The 22230-nt window shown below is 41.7% G+C and overlaps 2 protein-coding genes across 4 annotated transcripts in view; one reads left to right on the top strand and one right to left on the bottom strand.

The window, feature by feature from the left end:
* Window positions 1-293: 293 nt before the first annotated feature.
* Window positions 294-10005, bottom strand: TVP23A (trans-golgi network vesicle protein 23 homolog A). Of its 2 annotated transcripts, XM_063171086.1 has the most exons (8): window positions 9903-10005; window positions 9733-9812; window positions 5800-5836; window positions 5158-5209; window positions 4638-4727; window positions 2805-2930; window positions 1108-1237; window positions 294-711 (listed from the first exon to the last, which is right to left on the bottom strand). In XM_063171086.1, the coding sequence occupies exons 2-8, from the start codon at window positions 9788-9790 to the stop codon at window positions 650-652; spliced, it is 555 nt and encodes a 184-aa protein (XP_063027156.1). In that variant the 5' UTR covers window positions 9791-9812; window positions 9903-10005; the 3' UTR covers window positions 294-649. The 2 variants fall into 2 exon arrangements, with proteins under 2 accessions (XP_063027156.1, XP_063027155.1); XM_063171085.1 differs by lacking the exon at window positions 5158-5209 and having other exon boundaries at window positions 5692-5836.
* A 378-nt stretch (window positions 10006-10383) lies between these two features.
* The window catches only part of CIITA (class II major histocompatibility complex transactivator), a 37756-nt gene continuing 25909 nt past the window's right edge, over window positions 10384-22230 (top strand). Inside the window, exons 1-2 of one of the 2 annotated variants that reach the window (XM_063171083.1) lie at window positions 10384-11319; window positions 15629-15820. In XM_063171083.1, coding sequence (XP_063027153.1) covers window positions 15809-15820 — 12 coding nt within the window. In that variant the 5' untranslated portion in view covers window positions 10384-11319; window positions 15629-15808. Of the gene's footprint in view, window positions 11320-15628; window positions 15821-20961; window positions 21038-22230 lie in introns of those variants that run through there. The other variant, XM_063171084.1, reaches the window with a different exon arrangement.

The raw sequence follows: 22230 nt of genomic DNA, 5'->3' as shown, positions 1-22230 counted from the left end.
CATTTAAATGTCTCCTTTCATTGGAAAAGATCTGTGTCTAGAGTGAAAGCTGGGGTAGTATTACAGTACATGTGCACTGCTTTATTTATTTTTTTACAGGTATCAAAACAAGATTAACTTTTTAGCTATACATAAGTAGTAGGTGAACATGGTTCATGACTTCTGTTTTGTTCTATTTGACCCTAAGCCTGAACATTAAAAAACAAACATTCGGTATTTTTAATAATGAAGAGGTCCTTTGTGTTTGTAGTTTGAAAGCTCTGAAAAGTCAGTATTGTGTACAAGAGGGAAAGGCAGTTTGGTTTTGTTTATTGTAGTTCCATAGTTAAACAAATCAGCATCATATTTTCATTACATGTAATTTCTGGTTAAGATAATCCAACAGTTTGAGGTTAGTTGACAGCTTTTCTGAAAGCAGCGTGCTCCTTGTAAACCATGAGCACTGTCTGTGCTCACACAAACAATTTTTTGGTGAAGCTTTTAAGTAACAAAGGCGTTAAACCTTCCAGGATCTAAAGACTGAAACACAAATTACTTTATTTCATGCAGGCATAATTCTAGAAGAGCTTTATGTAAATATATTCCCATAAAGAACAACTTTCATGAATGACTTCTTTTACTGCTCATCCTTTAGCTCTTCCTTATTTGGTTACCTAGTGCCTGTCTTCCCATGATCCTCAGTGCCATCTTCTGCAATTCTCCTGCTCTGTCCTGTTGAGGGAACAGAGCACACATGGCTATAAGCACAACCTGGGACACAGAGATCTCTTACAAAAGCAGGGAGCTGCCAGCTGGAAGCCTGAAGGTTGAAGATGGCTCTTCCAGCTCTGCTTAGAGGAATTAGAATTATAGCAACTCCACGCATTTAAGCTAAGAACATTCTTTTGGAGCTTGGAAGCAGCTCAGTTGTGGAGCTCAGCAGGCTTCCAAACCTGGAGCAAAGTGACCTGGGGTTATGGCTTTTCCTTGTGACACTGCCAGAGAGGCTTGGTGGAGAATCAGGATTATCCTGGACTCACTGCAGGAACTCAGAGCTAGGAAAGGCCAGCACCAGCCCTGAGAGGCAGGTTGGCTGTTCTACCCTATGGGCTGAAGCTCAGTACTCACTCTTGGGAACATCTGTGGTGCCAAACAACCTTGAGGTTACTCTGCTGATGGTTTTTGGTCCTCCTAACTTGCAGTGGATGTAGCCATATAAATTAGCAGTCTGGAGGGAGATGCCAGCAATCACGAGAGCCTGTGGACAAACAAGAGTTCAGCAGGAACAAATCCATGGTTGTGCATTGATTGTGTGTGTGTGTGCTCACTATCCAGATAAGTGTGCTGTAACAGGGGGACATTATTCACAATCATAAATGGCCTTCAAAGACATCCAATCATGGCAAACACAATAGTTCCTTTCTACAAATATTTATTTTTATCAAAACACCAATACCAGTTGTGTCATTTTGTATCTTGAAGGACTTCATTACTTTCCTAAAAGCACTTTCTCAAAAAAGGACCTACTCAACAGATTCCAGAAACGTTTCACTTTTTTTAAGCCCCATTCTTATCTAAAAGTTTTACATCCAGATACATGGCACACTTGCAGGCCTATTCAGCTAACAGCTTATTATAAACAAATGAGATCTGTAATTTATGGATTTACAAAGAGCATCCATAGATGGATTTCCTATCTAGCCTTGACAGGCAGTGAAAATAATCAGTTCCTTTTGTGGTACTTCAGGTTTAGCAGCAGGTGGAACCAATCTGACTAATGCAGTAATTTATAAAAATGTTTCTCTTAGCCTTCAGAACCGGTTTCCCAGAAGTGATTTTATTTTTGTTTGAGTCATTTGCCTTTTACAAGCACCTGGGCAACCTGCCTCCTGTGCCAGTTAGAGTTCTGTCTCCAAGCAGTTCTTGGCTTAGCAAACAATCTCTGCTTTTCAAAAATAAAGGTGGAGCCATGAACAAAGAGTGCTGGTTTAATTTTAACTATTGCTTGTTTAGGGGCACCAGAAAGCAGGTAATGATTTGCAATTGATTCATGCCCATAGCTGAATTTCTTGTTTAATTGAATAATGAATATGCAATTTTGACTGTTACTGGTTATGTAGCTGCACATGTCAGAGGTGCTTTTTATCTTTTCAGACTGAATTAGAAAATGGTACTGAGCATGGCTGGGAACTTGACAGCATGAATAGCGTGGCAGTTAGCCAAGCATTTAACATTTACAGGGGAAAATGTGAATATTTCATAGACAAAAATATCTTAATATAATGCAATATATGGGGTAAATTTCCTCTCATATTTAGAAAAAAAGTGTTGAGGTTTTTTTAAGTAGATGACGTACAAGTAGAGCAATACTTATAGCTCAGTTTATCAAGGTTTTATGAGCTAATGATGCTGGTTCTTTCAAAAGGAAATGGTACCAGACATCTAAATTCCTTACTTTTAAAAGTACATTTAAGTTCCCAGGACACCTAAAACCCTGAAAACCAACATCACTTGTTCATTTTTTGTCCTCTCCTGTTAGTTTTAGTTGACTGAAATAAATTGGGGCAGAGTAAGTTGCTACAGTTAAATAGAAGCTCATAATTTTGCCCACCACTTGAGGTTCTCTAGAGGAAAGAGCTGACATCTGATAACCCAGTAGAAGTGCAGCTAAAAATTACCAATCCGTTCCAGAGTGCAAGCCTTGACTGCAGAAAACTCCTCGGGATTCTTTGAAGCTGCTGGTGAAATTTTTCTACTGTTGAGTTCAAAGCTAACAGATCTGGGTTTCCCTCTACCAAGATTGTTTTCAGTACCCGCTGACTCACCAGCCATTTCAGCTTCAAGGAGAACAAGGTGCTAAAGAAAAACATTGTCCAAATCACTGGGCAGATGATGAGACCGAGCCAGAAGATTCGGGCTTCAGCTTCAGTTGAGGCAGCTGCTGTAGGCACCTGGAAGGAAAAATTGAGACTATTAGCCACAAAGTCAAAACCCACAATAAATGACAAATTGACAGAAGAGGAAGATTTCACTTATCATATGCACAGAAGATGAACTAAGAAGAGCAGTAGCTCCTGCCCAGTTCCTTCCTGATGCCCTACTGTACACAGCATTTTCATCCCCAGGGATTTATCAGTTGATTCTAGTTCAGAATGTAATTCTTATAAAAGTGCACATTTCTATATGTTTTCATAAAAAGATGTTGTATCTTCATTTATATCTTGCATGAAGCTTATTTTCTTATTATATAAACTATTATGTTTCTTATTATATAAATACTTGGTTTTGCTTCTGAACTCTGCTGACATTCCATGAATTAAGAACCATGGCTCTGAAAATGCCTCTTGTGTCATGCTGCAGTTGAGCACACTGTAACTGCAGGAGGCAGCCTTATGGTCTGTGCTCTGTCTGCTCTTCAGGGAGAGCAGAAACTTCAGAGCAGGATGAAAAGCCCTGCTTACAGATTTCTTCAGGTCAGCACAACTCACATGTCTCTACACTGAAGGGCTCATTGCACTTAAGAAAAACCAAAAAAAAAAAAAAAAACCCTTAAAGTGAGAGAATTATTCAGATGTCTCTGATCTTTTCAAACTGCAAAATCTCACTCCAACCCTCAGACCAATTGATTACCACTAGTACCAGCTTCTGAAACAGAAGCATCACAATTGGAAAAGAAAACCCTCTGAAACTCTTCCACTCTGAAAAGCTTTTTAGTTAATTTTCAGTATATTGAATTTTCCATGTATTCTGTCCTGTAGGGTTTCCTCTATTCTGTCTTCAGGCCTCCCTCAGTCTCACAGGAAGCACATGAATTAATTTGTGTTCCATGCTTGGGGCACCCCCGAGCTGCAGCCAAGGATGCAGGGGGCACTGCAGAGGGCACTGCAGAGGGTGCAGAGGGCACTGCAGGGGACACTGCAGGGGACACTGCCGGGGGGCACTACAGTGCCACACACTGGACAGCAGCGGCACAGCCGGCGGGGCTGGGGACACAGCTGGAGGGCTGCAGACAATGTCCCTGTGAGCAGCCCCGGGTGCTGCTCTGCCAGGCTCAGTGGGGCTGCAGACAGAATGTCAGCAAGTGAGAGCAAAACCGAGTCTTGACTCTGGCAGTGATGCCAAATGCCATCCTATTGTGCTTCCTTCCCCCTAACTCAGTGTGTTTAGGGGGCACTGGCAGTATCAGAATGCTCTGTTATTCAGGTTCTCTTTCCCACCATATTCCATGAAGGTGAATAAAATACTAACTTCAAAATACTGAATCTGAACTATTCAGCATTGCTTTCCACATAGATCTTTCCTGAAGAGGATTCTGTGTTGGGATTATCTATGGAGAGATGTGTTTATCACAAGATATTCTCACTAGAAAATAAAATAGAACTACCAGAAACATTTCATACCTATAGCACCATGCTATGAATATTTATTCTGCTGATCCATATGCTGACAATGCTGTGAGTCCTGTTTTGCCCTGAATGCTTCCAGGATGTGACAAACAGTGCTTGCACCTGAATACTGACATTGTTTTCTATGGAAGCAGGATGAAAAGTAACTGTTACAAAGGTGCTCTATTTGTTACTTTGTTTGACTTGGTATCAGCTTTACAAATTTCCTATGGATTCTGTTTGCCTTGTGCCTGCTTCTATTAATATATTTACCCTTTTTGCTTCAAACACCCAGTGACTTTTTCCATCTTCATCAATCTGGTTCCACCAACGCAAACCAACCAAGAGTCTTCCTGTCACATTCTAGTGATGAAACCATTATTTGCATTAATCAGTAGCACAAGTGATTTGTCAGTATAACAGTTAAAAATAGAAAAAAATTTAAAAGACAAGCATGTTCAAAAATCATCTTTTATCTAATACAAAAATATCTTCTAAAAGCTGTTCCAGCTTGAGTACAACAGCCATTAACAATGGGTGAAGTTACAAATTTAGAGGCCTCTTCTCTTTCAATATGATAATAAGCACAATAGCACTTGCTTAGACAAGAAATTATAGGTTGTATCCTTTTCAAGTCAATTATTGGGTGCTTGTTGGACAAGCACCCGATAAATAAATTTATTCAGTAAAAGAGGAATATTAATAACAGAAACACACTGGAAAATGGGAGATTAAGGACAAACAAATAAGCTGTGTAGGATCAGAGAAACAAACCAAGAAAATATTTCAGCACCTGGATGAACCAGAAGCTTTCAGAATACTGGAGGTGCATCAGTACTTCACTTCTACAAAACAAAAGCCTTGCTCAACATGTGGAACCCCTGGATCCTGGGCTGGCCTGACCCACCTGCCTGCATGGGATTAGGGCAGGGCACCAGAGCTATAGCTGGGCTGTCAGGAGACTTCTGCAGCCCTGCTGTGGGGTCTGGGCACAAGGCTGCAGATCCTGACATTCCTGGGCATCCATTGCTGAAAGCCAGTATTACTTTAATTTTTAAATTTATTTTTTTATGGGGGGAAGCATACAAAGAAATTACCTATGGCAAAGCAATTTTCTCACCATATTAGTAGAGTTTAGTAGTCAGCCATAGAAAACATGGTGATAAATAACTAACATATGTGAACATCTTCATTAAAATGGGCTAGACATTTAATAAATCAACAGATTGCAATATTTTTGTCACTTCTGTCATTATACATATTTCAATTTTGTTTTAATTAATGACAAAATACTTCCCAAGGTAATTACTATTCAGGGTCATCTTACCTTGACAGACCAAAAGTCAAAGGACAGAAGGAGGAGAATAGTGACAAAACAGGCAACAAAGCTGTTGCTGAACCAGTCACAGAACAAGTAGGTAACAATAGCACTCACTCGGAAAAACAGGTGGAAAAAGGTGGCCAGTGGGTGCCTAGAAAAAACAGAGCATAAATGAGGTTATGGGACAGGAGGGAATGTTCCAGTGCTGGCTGACAATGTAGCACAGCACAGGTATTTCAAGTTTGTAATGGTATTTTGGTTTGCAGCTGCTATTATTTCAGTGTTGGTGTACATCTCCATTAGCAAACAATGGTATTTTCAATAGCCAAGCTTCAGTCTAAATCTAAAATACAAATGTGGTGTTCCTGTCAAAACTTTCTCAAAGTATGGAGCCTTTCACCAGATTCTTTGATCCTGTGTGAAGGAATTTAGTGGCTGTGTGCAATACAGTACCATAAAATCCTTGTTGATTCATGAAATGAATCAGCATTGCAAAGCACAAAAGAATTGAGAGAGCTCCTATGCCATTCAGAACAGCTTTCAAAACAAAACATTAACTCTAAAAAAATTGTAGCTGTTTGCTATAAGAAAAAATGAACTTTCATATTTAATGTCTAAACCCAACACTTCCTTTTAGGCACAATGATTTGGGAATCTAACAGTTCTTCTGAATTACTGCTTATTAATTTCACTATAGTATTTACATTTTGCTCACTGAACAAATTTTTATCTGTAACAAAATAAAGAGAAATTTCAGTGAAAGAAGTATGTGACATGGAATACTGGCCTGCACAGTAGGCTGGGGGGCTGGAGAATGCTGTAATGAGCACAGCACAATTTTCAGGGTAATATGCCAAGTAAAAATTTTACTCTGTGCAATTGTTTGTGTTAATTAGTTGAAAGTGAGAATTAACTACAGGCTCTTGCAGTTAAATAACTTCTTCCTTGAAGCTTAGAGAATAAAATATCTGAATAAGATATTTAAGTCAACAATAGTCTCCTTAAGCTCCTATGCCTCTGTGACCAATTAACAGTAGAATAGCCAATTAACAAAAGTATGGCCTAGGGTGTAATCAACTATTTAATTACTAAATGTTATTCTGTTATTGTGTTTAATAAAATGAGATATGTAATATATACACAATTGCTTACTATAAACTTAAATTATAGTTATATAAGAGTAATAACTTTTATGACTTTAATATCCTTGTTGTTCTATTATTTCTCTATAGCTGTTTAACTGTTCTGGTGTTTATCTTTCTCCAGTGGTAATACTGTGATTGTAGAACTACACATATGACTGGGGAGGGAAGGATGATGCACAGGTGAAGTTTATATTTACTCCTGGTCATGCCCACGTGAACTTCAAACTTTCCAAAAACTTCTTCTGACTTAGAACTGAACATGTGACATTTTAAGCAAAGGGGCTTTTTCTGCCATAAGCAGCCAGGTGGGTGGAGTGGGGATTGTGAGCTGGCTCAAACAGACAGGGCTTGCTGCTTCCAGCCTTGATCTTGGTCAGGAAGATGCAGGAGTCAATGATGGAATGGTGCCCTTGTGTCCAGAGCAGCTTTCATAGATCACAGCCCCAAAGCACACCAGGGTTGCCTGAGCTTTTCTAATGGATCAGTGCTTCAAATGTGGCAGTAACTTTGGGGAATTCATGTTTCATTTTGGAAGGCAGATTCAGCAGTATGACTGGATTACAACAGGATTACTGTTTGGATGCTGAATTTGTTCCAATGTCAAACACTGAAGGGTATTTACTAAAAACCAAACAAAACAAAATCCATGAGCAAGGAGCTGTCATTTATTACAGTGCTGAGCATTTACTGAGACTCTGGAAAGGATAAAGGAAATGGCAACTCTACCATGGCTCAACTTGGCATAAATTTGCTCCTGAAAGGACAGGAACCCACTTGCTTGGCCTTGTTGTTTTCCTGTTGCAGCTAAACATCCATGTGATGTACAACTGGAGCCTGCAGGCTCAGTGATTGCCCTGTACTTGTTACAATAACCTCTGTTCAGTTTGGGAGCACCATGCCTGTTAGGACAGGAAGGAGCTGTAATCAATTTAGTTGCATCCCATGTTAAAGAATCAAATTTGGGTCAGGCCTAAGCTGTGCCAGTGAACTACAGGAGAATCATTCCAGGTGCCTGCTCAGAGGTGCCACAGCAGAACTCTACATGCTGTCCCCCCTCTTTTTTTTTTTTTTTTTCTCCCGTCTCATATTTCAAAATGTTTTGAGGTAAATTTTAAATAAATGAGCTCTCTTTTCTCCTTGATCACTGTTTCCTGGCTGATTTGTAAAAGAAGCAATCATATGCTCCCTACTTCCAGATCTAAAGTCCTGGTACTGCAATCTTTTTCCAGTTTCTTAGGAAAGAGGAAGAATTTCCCAATTTCCAGAACTTATCTTTTCCCTATTTCTTAGGAAAGTAGCCACTAAACTTTTGCTTTTAAGGAGCCCTTTTGCACATACCTCAGAGAATCACAAAAGCACAATTTGTCATAGTCTATGCTAATTATAACCAAGTTCAAGATACATGAAATTGGAATAAAGACAAATGACTGGAACACCTTGTTATGCCCTCTAATATGATAACAAAATTTTGCAGCACCTAGGTGACTTTCAGATTCATTTGCACAAGATTCTTCAGAAATATAAAAACAAACACATGTGAGCAGTGTAAGCAGTTTCATTTCTGCATTCTATAGCAGAAGAATTTTCAATACTACATCATCTTTCAATACTGTCTTGAGGGCCAGAAAGAAGAGCTGTCTCTAATGAAGCCACTGTCTAACAAAGTGGATCACAGAACAGTACAGTTTGCTGATACTTTACCTGTGCTGTACTACTGAGCAGCATAAATCAGGAGGAATCTCTAAGATCTCTAGAGTAAAGTGCTGCGTGCTGTGACCTCCTACAAACATTCCAGGGTGGTTTCACTTCATGCTAAATGTAGTCTGCTCCTTCAGAACCTGTGGCTCATGTGATCAAGGTACTTCTAAGCTGTACTTCCCAGCTTAGTTGAATCCTTTAAGCTGTGCTCTCCAAGACTGCATCAAAATATAAACCTTCATTTAAAATGTGTGCTGTTGCTAAGGTGTAAAACCAAGGCAATTCTGGGAAGGTTAATCTTATGTCAGGGCTGACTCAAGTAGTGACCAAGTGCGAAGCACTGCTTCACCAGACACTTGAAAAAGTAATTATATTGTAAAGATACATGATTGCTTTTTATCTCAGATAATGTTGTGTCAGGTTTAACATCTATTATAGTTTTTGTTTACACCTACAGAAAATATTATCATTTAAATGGACCAGACTAAACTGGGGCAAGGCAGAGAAAGCAATCTAAATCAAAGCTGATTATATACATTATTGATCAGTGCATGCCTAAATCTTTTTGACACAAAACTCTTCCTTTCACAGTCTTTAATTGGAGATTCTTCAAAAGCCACTGATTGAACAGCTCTGTCACCCAGGACCCCTGTGTGGCCAGAGCTGCAGAGTGACACCTCTAGTGAGGAATCCAAGCTTAGGCTGACACATGAGATGGGTTAAGGGTTTGGGTTTTCTCAGGTAATGTCTACAAGCATAAGATATTTTAAATTCCACACAGCATCACATCCCATGGTAGGAAATCATGGCAGTTTTATTGCAGCTATCTGGCTGTTCAGCCAGGTGCCCACTGCAGTGCCTGAGCACTGCTGCACAGCGGGCTTTGCTGGAGCTGAGCAAAGCTGAGCCCTGCTCCAGCTCTAACTAAAGCACTGTTTGCTCGGGGTTTGGGATGTTGCGTGTGCCAGGTTTTCACTTCCAGTGACCGGGTGATGCCGGGCAGCAGGGCCTGGCCTCGCTGGCTCCACCCCGAGCATCTCCCGGACAGAGGCCCCCCAGGCTCCCCGGGCAGCCTGTTCCAGCGCTTGACCACCCTCCCTGTAAAAAATGGGAATGAAGTGTTTAAATGGAGTTTTCTGTACAGCGGAACAGCCAGGACCGCCCGGGCCCGGGCGCCGCGATGCTGCGGCCTCCGCGCCGTTACCTGATCCGCGCTTTCCGCAGCGCCAGCTCCTCCTCGCTCCCGAAATCCAGGGACACATCCTCGGTGTCGTCCACCAGCGCCTGCGGCGGGAGCCCGTCAGCGCGCAGGGCCCGGGGGAGCCGCGCCCCGCCCGCAGCGCCCGCCGCCCCTGCCGCCCCTACCGCCCCTACCTGCTTCATCCCGACCCACGGCTCCAGGCCCGCAGCTGGCCCGGCAAAAGGGGCCGGGCTCCGGCCGGCCCTGCGCGCCTGGAGCGGGGCTGCCCCTCGCCACAGCCCGCGGCGGCTGCGCTTCACCGGGCACCGCCCGGGAGACCCCCGGAACAGCCGCTCCTCCCTGCGGCCCTGCGGCCCTGCAGCGGGGGTGCCTGTGGCGGGGGCCAGAGCGGCCGGGCGGGCTTTAACAGCGTGAGGAATCCCCGGAGCCCCGGCCGGGAGGGCTGTAACAGCGTGAGGGGCCTCAGGAGCCCCGGCCGATCGGGCTGTAACAGCGTGAGGGGCCGGGAGCCCCGGCCGGCCGCCCCCGGCCCTCAGCGCGATCTGCTGTCCGCCCCGCGGGCTCGCCACACGCACCGGCCGGGTCAGGGCCGCTGGGGTCTCGTGCTGAGTACAAACCCTGAAAGGAAGAAGGAGTAGCGGGACAGGTGAACGGAGGTGTATAAATATGAGAGCACAGCTGCGTGTCACGTTGGGCGCACACCCCCAGCCGGCCGGTGCCGTCCCCGCTGCCCGCGGCCCTGTGCCCGTGTGGGGGCCAGCTCTGAGGGCAGGGGTGGCTCCACAGCACCGTGCGTGTGCCCCTGGCTCAGTGCAGGTAACGAGGCCCCTGAGGGCGGCTGAGGGCACTCGGCTCCTTCAGCCTGGACGAGCTGAGGGAACCCCGCAGTGTGGTCTTCAACATCCTCACAAGGGAAAGGAGACGGGCAGACCCTGATCCCTTTTCTGTGGTGATCAGTGACAGGCCCCGAGCGAATGGCCTGGAGTTGTGTCAGGGGAGATTTATGTTGGATATTAGGAAAAGGTTCTTCCTGCATAGGGTGGTTGGGCACTGAACAGGCTCCCCAGGGCAGTGGTCACAGCACCAAGCCTGACAGAGCTCAAGGAATGTTTGGACAGGGCTTTCAGGGTGTGACCTTGGGCTGTCCTGTGCAAGGCTAGGAGTTTGACTCACTCATCCTTGTGGGTCGCTTCTAACTCAGGATATTCTATGATTCCATGATAAATATTTTTTTTGTGCCTTAATTTAAAATGCACGTGGATTATGCAGCAGAGATAAAGAAGTGAAACAAGACAACCAAACTTCAGGATAGGGGTAAGGGTTTCACAATAGTGGGGGGGAAATAGTCTGGACAGCTTAGTATGAAGTGGAGGGTCAAGGAAGATCTGATTAACCACAGCCACATGTAGATCTGACTGGGTACTAGCATTAAATTAGCCTGCAAAATAATAACTTCTTAGTCTTTTCTAAAACATCTAACTAAACCAGGTTCTTGAGTAAGTACAGAAGCTACTGAGGTGAACTTCTCAAAAATGTCAACTGGAAAGCAGCTTTGCACGAGACTTACTGGAACAAAGCAATACCTAATAGGTAAGAGAAACTGATACACTGTTCTTTGTAGGATTATAATTGTAAGGCAGGAAAGGTGTACTTAATGACTAATGATGTTAATATTTTGATTGTCATATTTTGGCCTTGATAGTGTTAAAACCACTTGTACAGTGTGCTAGTAAGTACAGTAGACTGCCACTAAAAAACTGAATAGGCACGTGCAATTTGAGGGGATGGCTCATGATAGACTACAATATTCAAATACTGAAGTGGGCTTTCAGTCTGCAAGGAGGTATAAAGAGAGCTCTCTTTGAGAGTTCTCATGAGATACAATTATTAAATCTGTGCATACCTGAAGCTGACCCTGCCTTCATTTCCTGTATCAACGGGCACTTCTGCTTCCAAGGCATGAATTAACAGTAACTCAAACAGATCTGGCTTCTGACTCAGAAGCAGCTCCCAGAAGTCCCTGACAGAAGCCTCAGCAGGGCTGGGAGATCTCGCATCCTCCTGCCTGCCAGATCATTGACCTCAGCTCCTGCAGCAGCTCCTCTTGCACCTCTCAGGGCAGCTCTGCCAGCACAACTGATCCTTTGAATTTAGTAATTCTGTGATGTCCAAGCCATTGCATTTTCATTCTAAGGCACCAGAAAATAACTGTGTCCTGTGTCCCTCATCACGTAAAACAGCACCTCTATGGGAGAAGGGACAAATAGCCTGTCACAGCATTAGGTGTCTGATTTACTACACTGATTTCATGAATGATGAAATAACTGGGAAAAAAGCAAAACCTGTGTTTTGTGTTTTGATTTTAAAACAGATAAATGTTTCCTTAGTTTTCCCTCCTACCAGTGCCTATCTCCCCAGGCTCACTGTAGGGATTATCTGTTTTCCTTACAAACTCTATTGGATAATCCCACAGGAGACTGTCACTGTACCATGCAAATAGTTTTGGAAATTCTCTAAGAAGCTATATGAAATTGTGCTGTGTGATTATTCAGGATATTGTATGGCTCATCATTTTCTTTGAGAGCAAATTGAGGGCTAGAAAGAATCCTTGGTCTCTAGAGGAATCATTGGTCAAATGAATTTCCTTCTTTGGGGTTTGCTAGAAAAGAATTCTTCCTTGTTTTAAAATTAATGCATCCATGTGAAACCTCATTAGAAGCTTCTGGTGTTTTTTAGGATTTTACAGAACAAACTGTATTTTCCTATTTTCAACACTTTTTCTGACTTGTAGCTTAACTACAAATTGTTTGAACATTGGAAAGATTAGCAACACCCTAAAGATGATGCAAGTCCTCAAATACTGCTTCAGCAGCCCCAGATGAAGAGATCATTACACTGAATTTATGAATTGTAGTTTGGTTTTCAGGTTTTTGCACAGGAAAACCTAGACCATTTATGAAATATATTAAGATTTCCCTTAATTGCTGACAGAAGTATATAGCATAAAATATTTCAAAAATCCATCACATGCTGCTGTGTCCTTGCCATTACCTTACAGGGAATTCCCTCCCCACAATAGTGACATTTCTATTTTAGAACACTATCAGAGTCTTGATATGAATATTTGAAAAACCTCTCCCATTCTTTGATTCAACAATAAATAGAGCTTCCTCTGAGATTAGTATGGTGCTTTATTCACTCTATTACTGGGAAGTCAGCTGATTTCTCTTTCTCCTTGGAACACTCCCAAGAATCTTGCAGAGACTTAGCAGAGACTTCCCCTGTAAACTGCCTAGGGATATTGTGAGTAACTTGATTGGTTTTGCTCTGGTTTAGGCCTTTCAATGGAGTTTGTAGTTTAGTATTCTATTCCCCTGAATGCTGGAAAATGCTGTTAATCCAGTAATAACTTTTACCTCACTTTTATTCATCAGAGGTACACTTAAAATGTTTGTTGGTGCTTCAATAAAATGTTTATATTATGGTGTGATAGGGCAAATCATAGAAGGTACTAAATAGATACATTTCTAATAGCATCACTTTCTAATTCATTTGTCAAATATGATTTCCTGCGTTGGCCCAGATTTCTATAGATTTTGTTGGCTGTACATACATGCATTGTTGAAATTGGCAGCTCAGTATTAACAGAGGAGAAGCCACAAGATTTACTTGTTGGATCAGGACAATTTCTTTCATATATAACAATACATTCTCAGTAGAGATCAAGTTCTGCCATCAGTAAGAAATGGTAACAGAAAAATATGTCAGATGAGGAAGTTTGGGCCCTAAATATAAACAGGGATTTAAAAAAAGTATTGATCCTTCCTTTAGCTATGCCCAAAAAGGTGAAAAATAATTTTTGAGTATGTGAAGAAAGGAGTATAAATTTCCATTGTTGTACAGTAGCTGGTTTTGATTCTAACAAGTGCAGTAGCAGCTCTATTCCTTCCAGTTAGGGAAAAACCAGGGAAACATTACATATTTATTAAATACCTTATTTTATTAAGCCTGTATGGCTTTAAGGCCTTATATAATTCATGCTGTAGGAACCTCTAGTGCAGTCACCCAAGAAAGAAAAGGCTTTGAAATTATTACTGAGTTTATTTCAGTGTCATTTTCCTGCTTAGACTGTGTGGTGGTCACTCAGACACATCCAAAACAAGGGCACACCAAGGCAAAGTCACCAGCTCTCCTCCAGCCTGGGGGGCATTCCCAGCACTTGGATGCAGATTTTTCAATGTGTTCAGATTTATGTATCTCCTGATGTGTTCAAAGCTTCAGTCACTCTCAGCTGCACTACTTGGTATTTGTTAAGTATTTGTTAATTTTGCAAGTCATTGTTCATTTCTCATATTGGGAACTCCAAAAATAAGGAACTTGGGCTGGCAAAAGTTTGGTTTAAACAACTTCATAGATCTACTGCAGTAAGCAGAGCTTATCTATCCCCTTCCATTTCCCAGATCCATTTCCCAAGTGGAAGTGGTTTCATCAGAAAAGGTGCTTAGAGTCCCTTCCCTCCTTTGCCACATGAACTTAAAATATCTGTACACTCTCACACAAGTATCCAGTAGTTCTCCTGCCTTAAGCCTCTATAGTCTTACTGAGAAATAATAATAATAATCTTATTCTAATAAATAAAAGACTCTAACAGCTATCAAAAAGTTGAGAAGCTTAGTACAATAGGAAAATTGATAAGAAATGGAGCACTGTTTCTTCTACTGGTTTATCTGGAGAAATAAAACTTAAATTTGCTTATGAAAACTCTAAATTTGCTTATTCATTAGATTTTTTACATGTTTCCTTTTTCTTTTGTTCCCTGTGGCTGCTAGTAGCACCTATAGAGCCTCACTCAGCTCCCGAGAATCTTGCTGGACAGTTCTCCAACCTCTTTGGCATTTTCCACTCCATCTTTTGTTGTGGAGGCTGTGGCTAAGCAGCTCTTGCCATACTTGCTTGCACTTGTTTTTCTTGTGTATTCTAAATTGAGATGAATAAAGGGAATTACTTTATCAGAAAAAATTAAAAGAGAATACAGACAAAACACAAAGAAAGAAAGGGTTTCTAATATGGTGATGCAATGAAATGAAAAACCTGTACCTGCCATTCTTAATTCTGTGAATTTTTCTGTGAGCCTGTGAATTTTCCTGAAGCAGCCTGTGATGCCTACTTCTATAGCAGTATTGTTGAATAGTGTATTTCCTAATTTATCAATACTTCTTTTTCTAGTTCACCAAATAGCTTCAGCTTCCTGGTATTCCTTGTACTCCTCAGTACATGGAGAACTTGAGGGGATATCTGAGGTATTAGAATTCACAAACTCCATACTATTTCTGTAGGTTTGAATGGCACAAAGAGGAGGGGGTGCTCTGGATTGGTCTGTAGGTCCCCAGAGCCCCCAGATAAGCTGTAGGGACATTAAGTGCTTTGGATGGGATCTGCCACATTGACTGGTTGATGTTTACAAGATGCACCAGGTGCTGCTGGACATAACTCTGAACCTCTCCCAGGGGCAGGGGCCTGATCTTTTGGCAAAACTGAAAGCAAAGTTCATGTCTGTGGCCTGTGACCCCCTTTTACACCCAAGGCCATGATTTAAGAGACCACAATTTCCTCTATGGCCTGAAAGGTGACAAGCCTCAACCTCGCAGCCTCGAGGAGGAGGAAGTTCCAGGCTGTGCTGGACATCTCCACAGCTGCTCCCATGAAAACTGTTCTGCCTGACTTCCCTCCTGGAGGGTGTTTCTCCTGTGACTGGGCCTGAATTCATGAGGCACACGCCTTTAAAATCTATAAATAGTCAGCAATTAAAAATACTGAAATAAAGCTTGGATGAAGGGCAAGAACCCAAACCTGTTGGTTTCTCAGAGAATGCACTGTCTGATTTTCATCCTTCATGCAGGGCAGAGCAGCTTCAGCAGAAGGGTGGGAGAGCTTTCATTCTCCATGGCAGAGCAGCCCAGAGACCACACTGCAGAACTGTGGCAGCATGGACCTGAAGCTCCTGAAAAAGAAGATGGTGTGACCTTTCTGTGATACCACAATCACCGTGTGCATTTACAGGAACAGCACAACCACTGGAATGGGGGTCATGGTGAGTGCTCCTTCATTCAACTGCCTGATAGCAGAGCTGCTGTATCTGGTGTGGATTCTGAAAACTTTTGTGTCTGGTGTGTGTTTTAGTTGACAAAGATCAAAAAAGCTCTAGGGAAGCCCCTAAAATATGTGGTTTCTTCAACTGTCATTTTATTATTTTTGCCCAGTTTGTTTTTGCTTCAGTCTGAAACTTGAAACAAGCTGTGGTTTTTTGCAAACATCCTTTTCCTTGTTAGCTGGAGCTTGCATTTGTATGCTATTTCCCATTCTTGCTCTACTTTATTTCAGTGTAAGAGAAATTACAGGTATTTATGTCACATGCTCCAGTGTACCAGTGGACTAAACTACTTATATGAATGCCAGTGGTGGTGAAAGGAAATGTACAAATTTCTTTTATTTTTTTTTCTTTTAATCTCTCTTAGCTACAGATAAATGAGAAGTTCATGTGTCAAAAAGATGAATACTGTTGTGCACTGCCTGTTCCAACACTAATGCTAAGGGATCTGTGCATTTGTGATGTTCACAGACTACTTGAAAACCAAGGGAATGCATCAGAGGTTTTCTCAATGTCTTCTCCTCCATCTACAGGCCAGGCAGCTGCCAGCTGCTGGTGGAAATGCTTGCTCAGAGCTCCAGGACGTGTGACTGGCTGTGAGGGGATGCACTAATGGGAGAATGGCAGGCTGCTTGTGGAGAAAGAGCTCCTCTCCATAGGATAGTTCCCTCCAGAAGCAGACAAGCAACTGAGCAAACAGCTTGTGGTACATCATCATGATTGCCACTTAAACATGAGAAAAGCAGATTTTCTGCGAGTTTCACCCCTTAAACAATTTCCACCTTCAGATGTTCCCAGGCAGTGTTCACCATGACCAGGAGGTGATATGCTTTTCAACTGAAACAATGGATTGTTATCTCTGTTATATCTAGATTGGAGACAGATAAAAGCAAGATGGACTTTGAATGGGTGTTAAGATATAAAGATTTCAAGTTAGTTCCTGTTTTACTCTTCCCATGTGTTCTAAGTATTCCTGAAGAGTTTTCCAACAAGAGCTGCAAGATCATGACAAGGAGGTAGCCTTGTTTCTCTAGAGCTGTCCCTGGCTTTTGCTGGGCTATAGACAAACCAAGCAATAACGTGCCAAATCTACTCTGCCTTTGAACCCAAAGCTAATCATCTTGTAACTGAGGCCAAACTAAGGGAAAGGTGATTATAGAGGCTTAAGCTTTAGTTCAAGTTCTGCTGCTACAGTCCTAATTTGCAATAATTAAATGTGATTTCTATTTCTGGTTTTGTTTTTGCATTTGTAGAAACAAAAATTTCTTACCATCTTGACACCAGAATCCACCGTGGTTTATGGCATACCCAAATGCCTTGTGCTGAAGGACATAATGTGGCCTCCATTGGCACACTTTCATCTACCTCACTGCCCCTGGGAAAAATGGTGACATTAATTACTGACATTTTACTAATATAATCTGGGTTCCAAAATTAGCTGTAGACTTTGCGCAGCGCCGTATTTACTTAGAAATGATACTTCCCTTCATTGCAGAGAAATCAAAAGCACAAGTTCTCCTTTTCAACTCACTTTCCTCTTTATAACGTGTCACAGCACAAACAATGTGTGTGAAAAAGAGAACTAAGTCGGGCCATACATTTTTACTGTTTGGTGTTTCTTATGTAGCTATTGCTTAACAATAGTTAAGACATTTCCATAGCTAAGATATGTATTTTCTTTTGGATTTTGAGAACACCATGACAATCCCTAAGAGAGATACAGTTGCTGTGAAATATCTGTCTTATCTTCAAAAGCTGCATGTGAGTTAAAGAGAATCCATAGAACAGGAAGGGAAGTCATGTGGAAAAGCAAAGTAGTGAACTGCTGATGTCTATATATTGTGCAGCTTGAATCATTATAATCAGAAAATAGGGAAATCTGTTAAATAAACTTTTCAGTCTATGAGAAATTGTTCAACCAGCAGTACCTCAAAGCTATTCACCCTGGACAGAAGGAATCCTGAACAAAATTCTGCTGTGGAAACCAATTTTTGGCCAGAGAGGCCAAAGACAGTAACTGACTGAAAAACCAGAGCTCAGATACAGAGCCAACATGAAAGGAATTTTCAAGGAAGCAGAATTCCCTGTTCATAATGCAGTATTGAAATCCGTAGGGACTTTGCAGCAATGTCCATGAGCATTAGAGAATGTGGCTCTCAGTGAATGAGCACCAGCCCATTCCTGCACTGTGCAAAGCAGAACTGCAGGAAGATGCTTTGGGTGAGTCTCAGGAGCCTTTGGTTACCAATGTAGTGCCTTCCATCACACACACACACTCACACAGGATTTTCTCAGCAATTCCACCAAGGCTTGCAGCTCTTAATGCAAACCTTTCTATGTCTATTGTGAAACTGACTTCCTGTAGGTAAGCAAAGCTGTGATATTTTGGAAGTTGTTTTGAACATAAAAGCTTGATTGCAAGGGTGGGGCTTTTTCTCTAGAGCTTTTTTTAAAGCCCTGTGATCAAACCTTTTCCTTGCTTGCTCACCTCAGAAACTAGCTTTGCTTCAAAGTCCTCCAGCGTCCATCCACACCTACATTTCTAGTATCACCCACTATATTTCTTCCCAAATGCTATGAGGAGCCTCAGTAATGCAACATGTACACTGCAGGTGAGACACACCAAGATAACCCTCTGCAATGCTGCTGGTCACACCTGCAACTTCCTCAGAAGGTAATTTTTGTAGGTGAAGTTAGGCATTCAAAAGGTTCAGAATTTCCAGTCTAGTAGATGCAAAGACAGTTTATGGCTTCAAATATTTGTGGTCATTCAGAATTTCACTGGACTTTGGACAAACATTCTCAGAGAGCTGAGGGAGCAAGACTCAAAAGGACAGAAAAACTGAGCATACAGAATAATTAGTATGAGAACTGAGGGAATCTTTTAACTAATAGAATATAAATTAATAAGAAACCTATTTAATTTGTAGCCAATGAACATTCACGCCTTTGTTTGCCAAAATGTATTAATTATGAAAAGTTCTAATAGTTGTGGTGCTGGTTTTGTGAATTTGCCACCCATCCTTCCTTTCTGTGCAGAACTGTAAATAAACCAAATATCTTGACTCTGTATGGGGATTGGCCTCTCTAACACCAGATGAAAAGAATATTTTGGGACAACAAAGGCATGGATGAAAATACAGGAGGAAATCCTCAGGATACAAATTAAGATAATTCATGTGAGGGCAAAATACTGACCTGTATCATTACACACATTCAAATTAAGGGCAGGAATTCATATTTTAAATGTAGAAAACCATAGAATGTGGCCTGGTATCACTTATGCTGGTGCTTCCAATGCTACTGAGCATGTTCTGTCTCCTCCTTTGGCAGTAGGGCAGTGTCCCAGTCAACATCAAAGCAGATGCTGGTGGTGACCTGAAAAGCTTAGGCAGTTCTCAGCTGTCTCACAGCCTCTTCTTTTCCAGTCTGCTTTTCTCTTGAAGACCACCTTTATAGACTACTCTACTGGATGAGCTATGATTTGCTCCAGCAATTCCTTTCTTTCCAAGCACCCATGGGTGTTGTACAAAAAGTGGACAACCAGTCTTTGCTGCAGTCATGAACTGGAATCACAGTAATAAGCTAACTCTTGTTCCCCAAACTTTTGTTCTTGATTTGAATAGGGATTGCCTCAATTCAGCCTCAGAAGCTGCTAGAGATCTGCCTGCAGGGCTGCTGAAGGAGTTTATCCCCTGAGGGGTTGTGCTGCACATTAGAATAGAGCTAAGAAATAGCCATGTGAAATTTTGTACAGATTTCTTATGCAGTGATTATTTTATTGTCTCCTGTCAAAACAGACCGCTAAAATACAGAATCTGTATTTGTGCAGCCTCTCATTATTTTCTGTGCTGTTAGTAACATAGTGCTGTTATTCTGAGATGTTGCTGTTCTTCAAAAGTGCACAGAGGAGTCCCAATACAGCCTGGCTGTGGGAGAGCCTCAAGAGGCTGATGTCCTGCAGATCAGGCCCCATGTCTGTAACTACTGTGAAGAGATAGCTGCTCCCAGGGAGGAAACATCTTTGTCTCTTCTCAGTGAGCATATTCCCATGGAACCTGGTAGAAGTGGATCTCCTCTGCAAAGAGAAAATTCTTATACAGGTCAGCAGCTGCTTTGCTTATAGGAGCTGCTGTCTTGTGCAGGAGCCATTTCTCACTGGCAGCTGATAAACATCTTGCAGTCTGAAGCAGGGAGTCTGGATGTCATTGTGTTTATCAAATCCTATTGCCTTTCCCCTTCAGACTCTGGTGGAACTTTTCTTAAAAGCAATAGCCAGTGGAATAATAGTGCAAAAAGTATTTGTTCATTCTGGAGTACAGTCTGCTTTAAAATTAATTTCTAATTTGTGTAGGTCTATGCATGATTAAAAATAGAAAACTAAGCAAATAAGCTTGCAGATCACCACAAAAGCAGCTATAGGCCTCATGAGAGGAAGCTCATGAATGAACTTGGTTTTCAAAAGGTTGTTTGTCTTAGCACCAGGTAGGCATGGCAAGGTAAGTGATGATTAGATGAACAAACATTCTGTCAGATGCTGCTACGAGCAAACTGAGAACACCATGTGCAAGCCAGACAAGCTCCTGTTTTATAGAACATCCTACTTGTCATTTTGGGCCAATGGCAAGAGACCTTGCATGAGATGCAAAACTTACTTTGTGTAGACAGAGTCTGTGAACATGTGAGAGACATACTTTCACTTCTGGTGCACCAAGTGGAGCTGCAAGGTAAGTGCCCACATGCTGCTGCCTTTATTCTTACTGATGGACTGCTTAACAGCATGGCTTTGGGACAGATTTGAACTGGAATGGAAATGAGAGAAAGAATTTGGGGAGCAATGAAAATTGTTACTGCCAGCTCTCATTCAATTTTGGTTTCCAACCAAATAAATTGACCTTTTCCTGATTAGTGACAAGATCAAGCTCTTCTTATCAGCAACAAATGACCAGTGAAGGTATCACTGCTTGTTATACTGGGGCTGCTAGAAGGGAGGTTCCTCTTAGTTTTCCTCTTTGGAATTCCCCCTCTGAGTGTTCTGGTCTTTCTTATTTCCTCCTTTCTGCTGTCACTTTCTCTTAGCCCTGGACAGGGCTGGCAGTTCTCATCATTTTTTGGTACTGAATCCAGAGTGAAAGAGCAGGAGCTGTCCAGTTCCTTAAGGTCAGTTTTTCTTCAACCCTTGAATGCATGCTTTTTTTCATGGTAAATTCATCTTATCTTGCTTTTTGTACATATTTGTAATTGCAGTGTGTCAGTATCTGGACTTGTGTTGCTTCAAATATTAGTGGGATGATGTCTAAATGTGGGTGAAATTTTAGAGAATTTTTTGTGATTTTGTTTTGCGGCTGGCCCTGCTACTTGCTGTAGTTTGTTTCAGACTTTGTTAAGAATATTCTTTTTTTGTATAAACGTTGTGCCTATGGAAAGTGAAACTGAGAATCACTGAAAAAAAAAACAAACTGGCTTATTTCCATTTTTTCATAACTCTGGCAAAACAGCCTAGAGCTTTACTTTCCCATTGAGGAGGGCTGAAGTTCTGTCCTGAAGAAAGCCATTGAGTTAAAATGCAGACAAGTGTCTGCTGTGATCTTTACTTTATCTCATAGCTGGGATGAGAGAGCTGGGCACAGCTGTGACACAGGAGGTGCTGCTGGACATGAAAGGCAAGTGCTGCTCTAAATCACAACTCTGACACCTGCAGGGCACTTGTTACAGCTCTGCCTGAACTTGTCCATCTCCTGCCCCAGACAAGTAATATTGCTGGTTCTAAGCTGAGCTCATTGAAAGGCAAAAGCTTCTTTTACCCAATATTTATGCTTCATTAAACTCTTTTAAACTCATCTCTAACAGAGACAAAGGATAACATGCAGGATATAGATGAAGTTCTTTTTCAGCTCCATCTCTGTTTTTCTTTCATTTTAGAATATAAATTTTGTGGAAAGTAACACCATTCCATCAGAAAGATAAAGACTCTCAGGAAAAGTAGTATCTCTTCTTGAGCTGGGTAATACTATGGAAAAAGTAAACTGGCTTTTAAACTGTTAGTTAAACTGTAAGTTTTTCACAGATCTGAAATAGAAACTAAAACTTCAAAGCTAAATATAAACTGAGCTCCATTACTTGCATTTTACAAATAATCAGGGCATTTCTGAAAGGAAAAATCTGTGTGGTACCTGTAAAGCAGAGGAATTGTTGCTCATTGATTTGGGAAGAGGAAAAGGATATAAGTGATTGGAATGTGGAGAGAATTTCATCCTTCCCCACTGCTGCCTTGCCCACCTCCCAGATAAAATGGTGCCTAAACACTGTTTGCAGCAAAAGCCAGAAAATGCTTTGTGCACCTTGACATAACC

This window comes from Melospiza melodia, chromosome 18 (assembly GCF_035770615.1).
Source record: "Melospiza melodia melodia isolate bMelMel2 chromosome 18, bMelMel2.pri, whole genome shotgun sequence".
Taxonomy (NCBI): domain Eukaryota; kingdom Metazoa; phylum Chordata; class Aves; order Passeriformes; family Passerellidae; genus Melospiza; species Melospiza melodia.
Note: the sequence above shows the minus strand (reverse complement) of the source record. Positions and strands in the feature narration are given on the sequence as shown.